Source organism: Microtus oregoni, unplaced genomic scaffold (assembly GCF_018167655.1).
Source record: "Microtus oregoni isolate MIOR12 unplaced genomic scaffold, Mior012 000029F_ref0000214, whole genome shotgun sequence".
Lineage (NCBI taxonomy): Eukaryota > Metazoa > Chordata > Mammalia > Rodentia > Cricetidae > Microtus > Microtus oregoni.
The window spans coordinates 7,847,209-7,860,557 of record NW_024543088.1 but is presented as its reverse complement, the minus strand read 5'-3'; the positions used below and the strand labels follow the sequence as shown (position 1 = coordinate 7,860,557).

The following is a 13,349-nucleotide window of genomic DNA, read 5'->3' as shown; positions in this document are numbered from 1 at the left end:
CTCAAACTGCAGTCTTGAGATTCTCAGTCTCAGGATGACAACCCTAAGCCATCACTGTACAGGAAAGGGAGTCTCACTGTCAGTTAGTTTTTCTCCTTCCCTTGTCATCTTTCAGGAACCTAGGGCACAGCCTCCTCAAGCCTATTCACAGTGCACACATTACTCTCAAGTCTGACCTCAAAAGTCATGAGAAAACTGGCAGAGTTCACAAACACTCACATGTTTGGAGATGCTGAGGTTATCAATGGTTCACTCTGGCACTTTGCAGGGCCAGAATATGGTAGCAGAGTAAGCATGTTATCTTCTCTGATATCTTCCCAGGACACACAAATCAGACTGGAAGGAGCCAGGCTCTGTTCCTTTCCACTATCGCACAAAGCTTCTAAAATTGTGAGGTAAGTACTTGTATTATTTCTGCTTGGACATTTGCCTAGCAAAGAAAACGCATGTACCCAAAACATAATAATTTCTGTTACCTCTGCTTCCAACAGAATCTTCTTCTAAGTCTGTACTCTTTAGTAAATGCAACTTGTGTCTTCTAATGCTTAAAGTTTTTTCTTCGCATAGTAACACCATTGGGAGTTTGGCTAAATCATCAAGAATTGGCTAATACAGCATTCATCATCTACTCACTTTACTTAAGATTATTGAGTGATGTGCCCTAAAAACAACAGGCTTTTATGTTACCCGCACCTCTAATTTCTTTTCTTTTTTTTATTTTTATTTTTTTATTTAAATTTATTTATTTATTAAGGATTTCTGCCTCGTCCCCGCAACGGCTTCCCACTTCCCTTCCCCTCCCCTGATCAAGTCCCCCTCCCTCATCTGCTCCAAGAGCAATCAGGGTTCCCTGACCTGTGTGAAGCCCAAGGACTGCCCACCTCTATCCAGGTCTCGTAAGGTGAGCATCCAAACTGCCTAGGCTCCCACAAAACCAGTACGTGCAGTAGGATCAAAAACCCACTGCAATTGTTCTTGAATTCTCAGTATTCCTCATTGTCCGCTATGTTCACCTAGTCCGGATTTATCCCATGCTTTTTCAGACCTAGGCCAGCTGGCCTTGGTGAGATCCCAATAGAACATCCCCATTGTCTTAGGGTGTGGGTGCACCCCTCGTGGTCCTGAGTTCCTTGCTCGTGCTCCGTCTTCTTCTGCTCCTGATTTGGACCTTGAGATTTCTGTCCAGTGCTCCCATGTGGGTCTCTGTCTCTGTCTCCTTTCATCGCCTGATGAAGGTTAATATTCATGAGAGATCTCACATACAGACATCCTAACAGAATTACCTGCCCACTCCTCTATCAGTCAAAAGGGTCCTTAAGGGATCTATGCATATTTACCATTAAGTCTGCAAATGCTTCCTGCTTGATGCTTGCAGCCCTCAACTCGGGCTAAACTTAGTACATACTTCCAGGAATAGAATTATCTCAGAGAAGAACTTAAAACAAAACTATACATATAAAACTAAATCACCACAATATTTCAGATAAAAAATATCAGCCTTGTATAATGATGTTACATATACATCAGCATGTTTCCACATAGGTGGAAATCAGAAATACTTGGAGTGCATGTGTAAAAAGTGTACATGCTGATTTATCAGGTGGATAATGAATGCTGCACCCTCTACTGACTGCACAGAGCAATGAATACTAACCTTGGAATATTCTGCAATGCATAATTCAAAGTACAAAAGATGTGTCACTGGACACATTCCTCAGATAATTTAATAAAATTTCACTGTATGATTGCTCTTGCAGAGTACTCTGGTTGCAGTCTGTTCAGCCAAAAGGTGGCTCACAAACCTCTTTAACTCCAGTTGCAGAAGATATTATGAGCTCTTCTGACCTCTTTGGGCATTGCAAACATGTGCTACAGAAACAAACATTCAGGCAAATCACCCTCACATCTAAAATAAAAGTGAAAGGAGTTTTTAAATGCCCTAGATATTATATCCTTCCTGACATAAACTATTCTAATACGTAGGTTCATGTGTTATGCTTTTTTTCTGGTCAGATTCTTGCTCTTAATGATGTTTAAGACAGAGTCACCATATGTATTCCTGGGTGTCCTGAAATTCATGTGTAGACTGTGCTGGCCTACAAATATCCAAATGCATCTGCATCCCTTGTGTTGGGATTACAAGTGTGCATCACCATGCCTGCCCCCTTTTAAAATAACTTCCTTTTATTGTTTTTGTTTTGACTATTGAGACAGGCTCTCACCCTGTGGCCAAACTATCCTAAATTTCACTGTGTAGTCTAGGCTGACTTTGAGCTCTCAAAGATCTATAATTATCTACATCCCGAGTCCTGGAATTTAAGCCATGAAACATTATAAATTTCTATGTGTTTTTAATATATGGAGGAGAAGCTATATTCATCAGAAAGAATTTTAGTACTATGAACTTAACCTAGTTCATCCTTTTATTTTCATATGGGCTATGATGAGAATTCTGGTACCCAATTCAATCTCCCATAGTGACAGGGAAGCAATCCTTCATTTCCATAAGTATCCCAAGGATTTCTGTACATTAACCTGAGTTTGGGTTAGGTTTTTTATCCCAAGAGACAGAATAAAAGTATGTTTTAAATTTTATTTGATTGTGTTCAGCACTATTAGGCAGTCTGATCATTACACTCAAGAAGTTGTTCTGGCCAAGAGGAGGCTCTGTTTCTCACAGAGACCCTTCTAAGTGGGCTCTTTGGCACGGTGCCGCTGGGAAGTTGAAGTTCCTCTAATACTGAAATGGCAGAGCCTCAAGCACTTAGGAAGTGAATGATTATTCAGACATTCGCTTCAAATGACTCGTGCTCTTAAATAAAGCTCACCCTTTATGGAAGGACTGTTTTCTGTATAGCTTGAAGAAACTGCTTGATCAAAGTAACACTCAGGGAAAAACAAAGTGAAGTTACACTGCCATGTATGTAAGCGAGTTCTTAATGGAAACCACCACTGAATATGAAAAATCGTCAAGGAAGATTCCAGGGGCAGTTTAGGATATGGCATGCTCCTTCTTGGCATTGTGCCTCTGACAATCTGTCTGGTGTTCCTGATGTATTTTTTAGTTGTAAATCTATTGGTTATTAGTGTTGTGCATATTCCTGTGGATAGTCCAGGTTTTAGCATTTAATCAGTTATAGACTTTACACACATCTAAATATAATGTTATTACAAGTGTCAAATTAAAATTTTGAAGGTACTTCAGAAGTTAATCTTCTGAATACTAAAGTCTCAAAGACTTAGTCAAGACTATTCTAGTTAGATGAATTAACTTGTATATTTCAGTCTCCAGATATTCATTAAACAATGAAAGCTGAAAAGATAATTCAAAATGATGTACACAGAACAGAGTATACTAAGTTTAATGTTTAAATTCATAATTGCATTAAATGCTGCATTTCAGGATCATACACGAATGCAACTCAGAAATTATACCCAGAGCTTTGTGGTGCTCAGAATATGCTACCTGAAAACATGGTGACTAGACAATATTTTGAGTACAAGAATGAATGTGAGGATGGACTCTATTCTTCCCATGAAGCTGCTCATACAGCCTAGCAAGAGCACAATCAATAAGACAAATGTAGAGGGAGCTGCAGGCCTCTTTCCACAGCCCGGCTCCCGGCTGCCTGGCTACCTTATGCCCGGAAATAACAACACACAAATAGTATTCATTTAAACACTGCCTGGCCCATTAGCTCTAGCTTCTTACTGGCTAATTCTTACATCTTGATTATGCATTTCTATTAATGTGTGTCGCACCACAAGGTGCGCTTACCTGGAAGATTCTAGCCTATGTCCATCCTGGGTCAGAGCTTCATCACATCTGCCCCAGAGAGGACGGCTATTGAGTCTGAGCTCACTTCCACTCCCTCCCAGCATTCTGTTCTGTTTACTCCACGCACCTATGTTCTAACCTATCTTGGCCAAGCAGTTTCTTTATTAAATAACCAATGACCTTGCTCCATCAGAAAAAAGGCAGCCTACTGAATGGGAAAAAATCTTCACCAATCCTACATCAAACAAAGGACTGATTTCCACAATATATAAAGAACTCAAGCTATTAGACATGAAGATTCCAAATCATCCAATTAAAAATGGGGTACAGAACTAAACAGGGAATTCTAAACAGAGAATGTCAAATGGCTTAAAGACACTTAAAGAAATGTTCAGTATCTTTAGTCATTAGGGAAATGCAATCAAAACAACTATGAGATACCATCTTACACTAGGCAGAATGGCTCAGATGAAAAACACCAATGATAGCTTATGCTGGGGAGGATGTGGAGTAAGGCGAATGCTCCTCCATTGGTGGTGGGAATGTAAACTTGTACAAACCCTATGGAAATCAGTATGGCTGTTTCTCAGGAATTTGAGAATCAGCCTACCTCAGGACCCAGGAATACCACTTTTGAGCATATACCCAAAAGATGCTCAATCATACTATGAGGACATTTGTTCAACTATGTTTAAAGCAGCATTATTTGTCATAGCCAGATCTTGGAAACAATCTAGATGACCCTCAACTGAAGAATGGATTAAGAAAATGTGCCACATTTACACATTAGAGTAGTACTCAGTTGTAAAAAACAATGACATCTTGAAATTTGCAAGCAAATGAATGAACTAGAGAAAACCATCCTGAGTGAAGCAACCTAGACTCAGAAAGATGAACATGATACATAGTCACTCATAACTGGATACTAGCTATGGAGCAAAGGATATTAGCCTACAGCCCATGACCCCAGAGAAGCTAATTATCAAGGTGAACCCTAAGAAACACATAGATCCACCTGGAAAGGGGAAAAGACAAAATTACCTGACAAAATATGGATCAAGGATGTGGGGGTAGTAGGGAGGGCATAAGAGGAATAAGAGGAGGAGAAGGTGAAGGAGGAAGAGAACTTGAGGGAACAGGATAGTTGAGATGGAAGAAGAACAGAGATGAGGGAAAGGGAAGAGATATCTTGATTGAGGGAGCCTATATGGGGGTAGCAAGAAACCTGGCTCTAGAGAAATTTTCAGCAATCCACAAGGATGACCGCAGCTAAGACCTTAAACAATAGAGAAGAGGGGGCCCAAATTAACCTTGCCCTGTAGTCAGACGGATGGATATTTAAACATCAACATAGAACCTTCGTCAACAACTGACGGATATGGAGGCAGAGACCCACATTTGACACTGGACTGAGCTCCCAAAGTACAGTTGAAGAGTGGGAGGAATGAGAAGATGAACAAAGAGGTCAAGACCATGATGGGGGCACCCATAGAAACAGTTTTCATGAGCTAATGAGAGCTGAACAATGCTGGCAGGACAAGGAAGGAACTAGCATAGGTCCTACCTTTTCCCTCTGAATGTGTTTAACAATTTCATGACTGGGGAAGGCTGCAGGGCCACTGGCAGTGGCACCAAAATTTGTGCCTACTGCTTCTACTGTCTTTTTTTTTTGGAAATTTTTCTCTTTGGAAGGATATTTTCTTTGGATGGATAGTTTACTCAGCTTTGATATAGTAGGGAGGGCCTTGGACCTTCTCCCAAAAATGTGCCTTACTCTTTGAAGAGTGGATGGGAGGAGAGTTGGGGTGGGTAAGGTGGCGAGAACGGGAAGAGGGGTGCGAATGGGAACTGGGATGGTATGTAAAATGAAAAAAGATTATTTTCTTTTTAATTAAATAACAGTAAGGAAAAAATAATAATTAAATTTAAAAATTTAGGGCTTTCTGACAATTTCATGAAGCAGGTCAGAAGCACCACAAGTCCCTCCATGGAGGAAAGAGCAGCTTCATATATGAAGACTGATGAAGGCACCCACAGAGGACAGGAGCAAAAAGCTCTCTCTATTTGCATTCCCCTGCTTGACTCTTACTGGTTTTATTTTGTCACATGCTCTATAATGTTCCATTTTCCATCAACTGTTGTAGAAAATCTCAGGTCTAAGCACTGTTGAAGGCTTCCCTTCTTCAGGAAGGCTCTGTACTTGTGAAAGCCTGTGCTAGGTAAGTCTTCATGGTTTTTTCTTCTTAATCTTGTTATGCTGTGGAGTCCCCAACAGGAACCTAAGATGTGCAGAAGGAAAAAGTAGGTTTTTTTTCTCTGCATTTACTGTGTTTCTTTTAAACTTCGTATTTGTCAGCCAAATCATTATGTTTTCCTATTAAAAAAAAAGTTCTCTCCTCTTCAAAAACCTTTTCTATTAGAGGCACCATAAAGCTGCTTATCTCCCTTCTAAAGGTATCTTGGAGGTGTGTTAATTGGATGCAATTGGCCCTAAAAGCTTATATGGATCTTATATTATTAAGGGTGTGCCCTTGCTGGAGTAAGTGTGTCTTTGTTGGGGGATGTATGTCATGGTGCGGGAGGGCTTTGAGGTGTCTTATACTCAAGCCATGCCGGTGTTTAAGAGCAAAGAGACAACAACCATGAGGGGGAAAGGTTTTTTTGGGTTCACTGTGTAGTAGATTTCAGTGGATTATGACAGCAGTGGGTGTGGCGCATGCAGCAGAGTAGCTTATCTTCTGCTGCTCATTTCCTCTCTCCTTTTCCACCCTTTATTCCAGCCAGGTCCTCAGATTAGGAATGGTGCCCTGCACATTCAGGGAAGGTAATGAGGTTTGAATTTGAAATACATGTTTTGAAAGGTGCTATCTTGGCCGGTAGCAGTATTTGGGGGAGGTTCTGGAAATTGTAACAACTCCTGTAAGCCCCGGAATGCTTGGCTATCTCAAGAAGAGTTCTCAGAAATATCATGGACTGGAAGCTGAGGAATGATAGGTTTTCCTGAAAAACTATGGATGAGAGAAGCAATGTTTACGGCCGAGTCACTGAGCATGATGGAGCTGTGTTTACAGAGGAGGTAAACAATAAAGTTTGCTCCACCAGGGACTTCAGGATGGGTGTGCAGCTTTAGAGTCTTTGCAGAGCTCCATGGTAGACTGCGCTCTTGTGGAACCAACTAACATTTTAAGGAAAGCATGAAGTAATATGCAAAAATTTCCTTTTTTGACATGAAGAGTTTCTGTTATTTTTGAGATTATAATTGCATTTTTTTCTTCCCTTTCATTCTTGCAAACCCTTCCTACACTCTCCCTTGCTCTGTTTCTCATTTATGACCTGTCTTCATTCATTGCTGTTACATGCATATACGTAAATGCATACAGCTGTACAGTCCAAAATGTAAACCAATCATTCTTTATACCTAGCATGTATGCTTTCCAGAATCACTGTTTGATATGGGATTTACAACAGGTGTGCTCTTCCCTAAGTAGGAGAATTTCGTTAAGTCTCACAAAATTCTACAGAAAGAGAAAGGGAGTTCATAAGACTTAGCATTTAAACCATGGCTGGGAAGGCAGGAGCTAAAAGATTAGTAAGGACCTTCTGCTCTCAAACTTACTTATGTGGTAAGTAAGGAGAACTGAAGAAATAAGAACCTCTGTCTCTGTCAGTTGCAAACAAACCATGCAGACAAGTTCATGGTTCTAGTTTTCCTGAGTCCCCCATTATGATAGGAGCCTTTGTGATACTACAGATATGAGTCATTCATACTCCTGCAAGCAATTCTGTACCTATATTCCTGTATTAATCTCAATAAACTCATTAATTTGAGGGAATAGGAATGACACAGTCTTCTCTTGGAGACAGATAAAGAAAGGGGGTAAATGGGGAACTGATAAGTAATACAAATGGTCATCTTTGAGCTTTCTTTTTATTTTCTGTCCTGAGACAAAAGCTTAGGAGGCTTTTCTTCCACCAGCAGGCTGTCTCCTCCAGCTGTGTGGTTCACAACAGATAGGTTAATGATCAGTTCTGATCATGGTCACCTGAAGCTGCAGGTGATAACAGCTCTTGTGAGTGAGCAGTGGCTGGGTCATGCCCAAAGACAGCATGTCACAGCAGTGTTACTCTCCCTCAGCCAGGACATTCAGGACCCACTTCAACGACATCCCCTGTGTCTAGGGGGAATGGATCGTCTACAGGTCACATTTAGGAATGATCATTCAGGGGCATTCCAACATTTTGAAATTATGAGGCTGCGCATTTGCTGCTGTGCACTCCATAAAGAACCTCTGACCAAGGCTGACAGCTGAAGACATCTATCCATAGAATCAGAAATATTTACAAAGAAGTTACTCTTTTCACACAAAGTAACAACAGTAGCTTCATCTTAAAGGAAAATATGCCTCATTCTTCCATGGTCTTTTGACGATGGACACTGAACCAGGTACTGATTCCTACCTAGAGTGCAGGCCTCACCAGATCAGCAGGAAGTGAAATACACAATAACTCTCACGTCACTGTTGCAGCAGTGACTTTCTCATATTCTGTATGCCCCATGTAAATGATATTTTCTTATGCTGAAATAAAACATTTTAATTTCATAAGCTCCTATTAGTTGATTTTTGGTCTCATGTACTATTGGACAAGAGTCCTATTCAGAAACCCCTTAAATGTGCTTAAAAGTTGGAGGATTATCTTTACTGTGTCCTTTGGAATTTGTAGGGTATCAGGTCTCATTTTGATATCCATGACACTTTTGGTGCAGTTTGTGTATGGTAGATGATAAAGAGCAGAGTTTTATTGTCTGCGTGCTGACAACAATTTTTCATAATCAGCATATCTAAGACAGTATCTCAAGTGCCAACATACATATGAAATACAAATATGTGTGTAAAGTTACCCAAGTTACTCACAAGTACTTTCTGCTTACCAAGTGGACCACGTTGAGGTACCCAGGCATGTAGTAATATGAGTTCAAGCTCTGACCACTCAAGGTAAGTCAAGGAAACCACTTGCATTACAATACATTTTCAATAGAACTTATAACCTGGCTCAAGTACTCTAGATTTTGTAGTCATTTTCTTGGGTCCCAGACTCATTTCTCACAAAGGGAAATAAAATTTGGAGTGTTCTATAATTCCAGCTTTGGGTGCCTTTTTAGTGATTACATTTTTTTTGTCAACTCTGAATTTTTCTAAATACTACAAAGGAAGTGGGAAAAAAGAACACATGTGCTATGGTCACTGTAAAATAAGACATCCCAGGTACTGTGGATCCTATAATGATAGATATGACTGAAAATTTACCATAGACATACCAGCTGAATCACTCCTGGATATGCATACTTATCAAAGTGAGTTCACGATGCTGAATCACATATGCGTGAGTTTGTGTGTAATTGTTATCACTGCACTTCATATAACAGATGATTCAGGGAATGAGCTTAGATAACCACCAATATATCTAAATATATGGATAAAGAAAATGTAATAAAATAAATAATGCAAGATAATCAATCAATGAATAAAATTATAGAAAAATTATTTGTCTCAAGAAAATTGTTGCAACTATGTATCATTAAGTCAAAGAAATAGACAACTCTCCAAAATACAAATAACACCCATCTTATCTCATAAATGGAATCTAGAAAAAATATAAAAAGTTGATGAAAATTTTTGCAGAATTGAGAGGGCAAATATTTTAGATGGAAGGAGTATAACAGGTAAACAATGGGGTGTATACAAACACATTACTTATTTTATATAATTAAAATGTACCAAATAATAAGATTAATTTTGTACATATGATATCCTACATCCAACTCTATTATATACCACAATATCTGTTCTCTTTCAAGTTTATGTCCTTTATTCATGCATTGCTATATTGATACATAAATTTGTATATACATATGTTCCTAAATACAAGGAGACCAATCCATAAAAGGTTATAATCCTATATGTTTTCAGGCATATTGTCCATTGCTTACTGGACAATCAGTTTATGTGTTTCTCTCTGGAGAGTCCACCTCTCCCACTCCCTGCTTTCCTAAATGACTACAGATCTTTGATGTTGCCTTGTAGCTTTTCCTTGTGCAGTTTTTCATGCACATTGATATCTTCCATCTACCTCACACTGATTTGTACCACAATTATAAAAGTTTAAAGTAATCTATGTAGTGTGTCATTCTCTATCCTACCAGCTCATCCATGGAAGTGTTCACACTTATGATACTCTACTATTAGAGAATAGAATATCAGAAAAATAGGCAGTAAAATTGGGCAAAATGTTTAAATGTTTTGTTGCAAAGACACAAATTAAAAGACTTGAATTTTAAAACAAGCTTATATTTATTCAAGACTCACCAAAATCACAGAAAATAATGTAATAGAGAATATAATCTCATTATATAAGTAACCATATGCCAAGAAATTAAATGTGCATCACAATCTGAACTACTTTGACATAGGTTGTTTTTGTCACACATTATCTTAACATACAGTCAAGAACCGTTATTGGTCAATTTACTCCTCCTAGAAATACTTACCTATTCATAGTAATTAATTTTTGATTCGTATGTTTACAACAATGATGCATAAATTGTGTTTACACTAAATATTTGATGATAATAAAGTTCAAATCTGGATACAATATTTCTAAATTCATAAGAACTGTGTAGCTGTCTAAGTATTGGCTAAGATTTGAAAATGAATTGAAGGATGTGAGTCTGTGAAATAAGTTGGGTAATGCATGAAGATCTGGACAATGAATTAATGTGAGGTCCACTAACAAGTTTCATGAAATGTACCCATTACATGCATCTTGTGATGCTTTCTAAGACTTGAATTTGTTTTAAAGTCCTTGCCACATTCTTTACATTTGTAAGGTTTTTCACCAGTATGGAATTTGTGATGATTGTGAAGAGATGAGAGCTGGGTAAAGGACTTGCCACATTCTTGACATCTGTATGGTTTCTCACCAGTATGAATTCGTTGATGGTTATGAAGAACTGAGGCCCTAGCAAAAGACTTGCCACATTCTTGACATTTATATGGTTTCTCACCAGTATGAATTCTTTGATGGTTATGAAGAACTGAGGCCCTGGCAAAAGACTTTCCACATTCTTGACAACTGTAAGGTTTCTCACCAGTATGAGTTCTGTGGTGAATATGAAGATTTGAGAGCTGGATAAAGGACTTGCCACATTCTTGACATCTATAAGGTTTCTCACCAGTATGAGTTCTGTGATGTTTCTGAAGATCTGAGGCACTGGTAAAGGACTTGCCACATTCGTTACATCTATAAGGTTTCTCACCAGTATGAATTCTGTTATGAATATGAAGATTTGAGACCCAAGTAAAGGACTTGTCACATTCTTGACATCTATAAGGTTTCTCACCAGTATGGGTTCTGTGATGTTTCTGAAGATCTGAGGTCCTGGTAAAGGACTTGCCACATTCTTGACATCTGTAAGTTTTCTCACCAGTATGAATTCTGTTATGAATATGAAGATTTGAGACCCGGGTAAAGGACTTGCCACATATTTGACACCTGTAAGGTTTCTCACCAGTATGGATTCTCTGGTGAGTTTGAAAGTTTGTGTGACGGATAAATGACTTGCCACAATCTTTACATTTGTATGCCTTCACTTTGGAATTAATTCTCTTATGCATAGTGGGGCATGCATATCTGTTGAAGCAGTTTCCACATTCTATATAATTGTTTTGTCTCTCTTCATTTTGATTGTTGATATAATGCCTCCCTTGTTTCTGGTCATGCTGAAACAAATAGAAGTTGTGTTACAAACAAAATCATCCTTACACTTATCATGTATGTATTGGCTCTTAGAAAAATATAGACTTCTTCTATGAACTTATATAATGAGAAAAGACATATGGTGATTTCATTTTTGGGAATTTGTCATTTAAGAAGAGGATTCTAGAAACTATTCTTATAAGAGTTCCTAGGAAAGGCTTTAATAACATAAGTAAATGTATAACGTTTCTCATGACTGAAAATTCTTTGATATATTTTGAGTCTCACTTGATTGAGAAAAACTTCTAATGTTTATCTCAGGAATATCATGTAACAAAATGTACTTTTGTTGAGAAAATTCTAGTGAATGTTTAATAGAATACACGTCATTCAATTTTCAGAAATTTCAATATTCTTTGTAGAAAAAAAAGTGTTTTAAAATTTATTTGTATTTTTTTACTGAAGAAACTGCTTCTGAAATTGTAAGCGATCTAATGTGAAATCTTTCCAGATAAGGTAGAAATTATTGACCTTTGTTTCTAGTACAACCCAGGATGGCTGATGAATAGAGATTATTTCATTCACGACATAATCCATTCTCTTTTCTTTCTTCACCAAATATTGAAATCATCCCTAAATGGAAGATTTTAAAGTCACTACTTACAGCTATTCCTGACACGACCTTGTGGATACAATCTTGTCTATTCTTTTGTGTTTGATGAGAATATAAAACTGGAAGAAAGAATAATATATAATTATCTGAATTAGTATACTTAGGTGAATGTTTTTCAGATATATAAATGGCACAATTATATATATATATATATACACGTGTATACAAGATGGCGTATTATATAAAATAAACTTCAATTCATTTATTCTAATGAAATAAACATCTTAATGTAAATTAATAGAATATTTTTATAACATATATTAAATACATTATAAAAATGAAAGGATTGAGTTTATGTTATCTTAGAGGTTCCAATCACAATTTTAGAATAATAAATGAGATTATGGCAGTTTGAGTGAAATGACCCCATATAATCAGATATCTGAATACATAGTCTAATGTTGGTGAATATTTATGGGTAAGATAAAGAGGTATCAACTTACTGGAACACCTATGTCCTTGGACACTGGTTTTGAGAATTTTAAAGCCTTCTTATAACAACAGTGAGCTATCTATTTTCTGTTGTGATTCTAGATGGGACCTCTCACTGCTGCTCTAGCCCCTTGCCAACTGCTACCTCTGATTCATTGTCATGAATCTTTCTTCTCTATATTGCCTTTATCTTGGAGTTTTATCACAGCAATAGATAATAAGTAACTAATACAACGACTATAACCCAAATGCAATAAAAGTACTCTCATAAAATTGCATTATCTTAATGAATTCAACGCATCTCCACAATCCCTTGAAATGAAAAAAAAATGAGTAATATTAAGATATTAGAGCAGGGTAGTATATATCTAAATTAAGGGAGCCATTTTAGGGTAGGCAAGTGACTTGACTCTAGAGGCGTTCCCGGGTATCCATGGAGATATCCTTAGCTAGTTTCTTGGGCACCTGAGGAGAGGGAGCCTGAAATGTCCCAATCCTATAGCCATACTGATAAATATTTTGCTTATCACCATAGACCCTTCATCCGGAGATTGATGGAGATAGAGACAGAGACCCACATTGGAGCACCAGACTGAGTTTCCAAGGTCCAAATAGGAACACTAGGAGGGAGAACATGAGCAAGGAATTCAGGACCTCGAGGGGTGCACCAACCCACTGAGACGGTGGGGCTGATCTAATGGGAGCTCACCA

At 38.0% G+C, this 13,349-nt stretch overlaps 1 protein-coding gene across 1 annotated transcript in view; it reads right to left on the bottom strand.

Moving 5' to 3' along the window:
• LOC121464658 (zinc finger protein 420-like) overlaps positions 1-13,349 on the bottom strand; it is a 148,818-nt gene that overhangs the window by 92,574 nt on the left and 42,895 nt on the right. Inside the window, 1 exon segment of the mRNA XM_041677683.1 lies at positions 10,614-11,556. Coding sequence (XP_041533617.1) covers positions 10,614-11,556 — 943 coding nt within the window.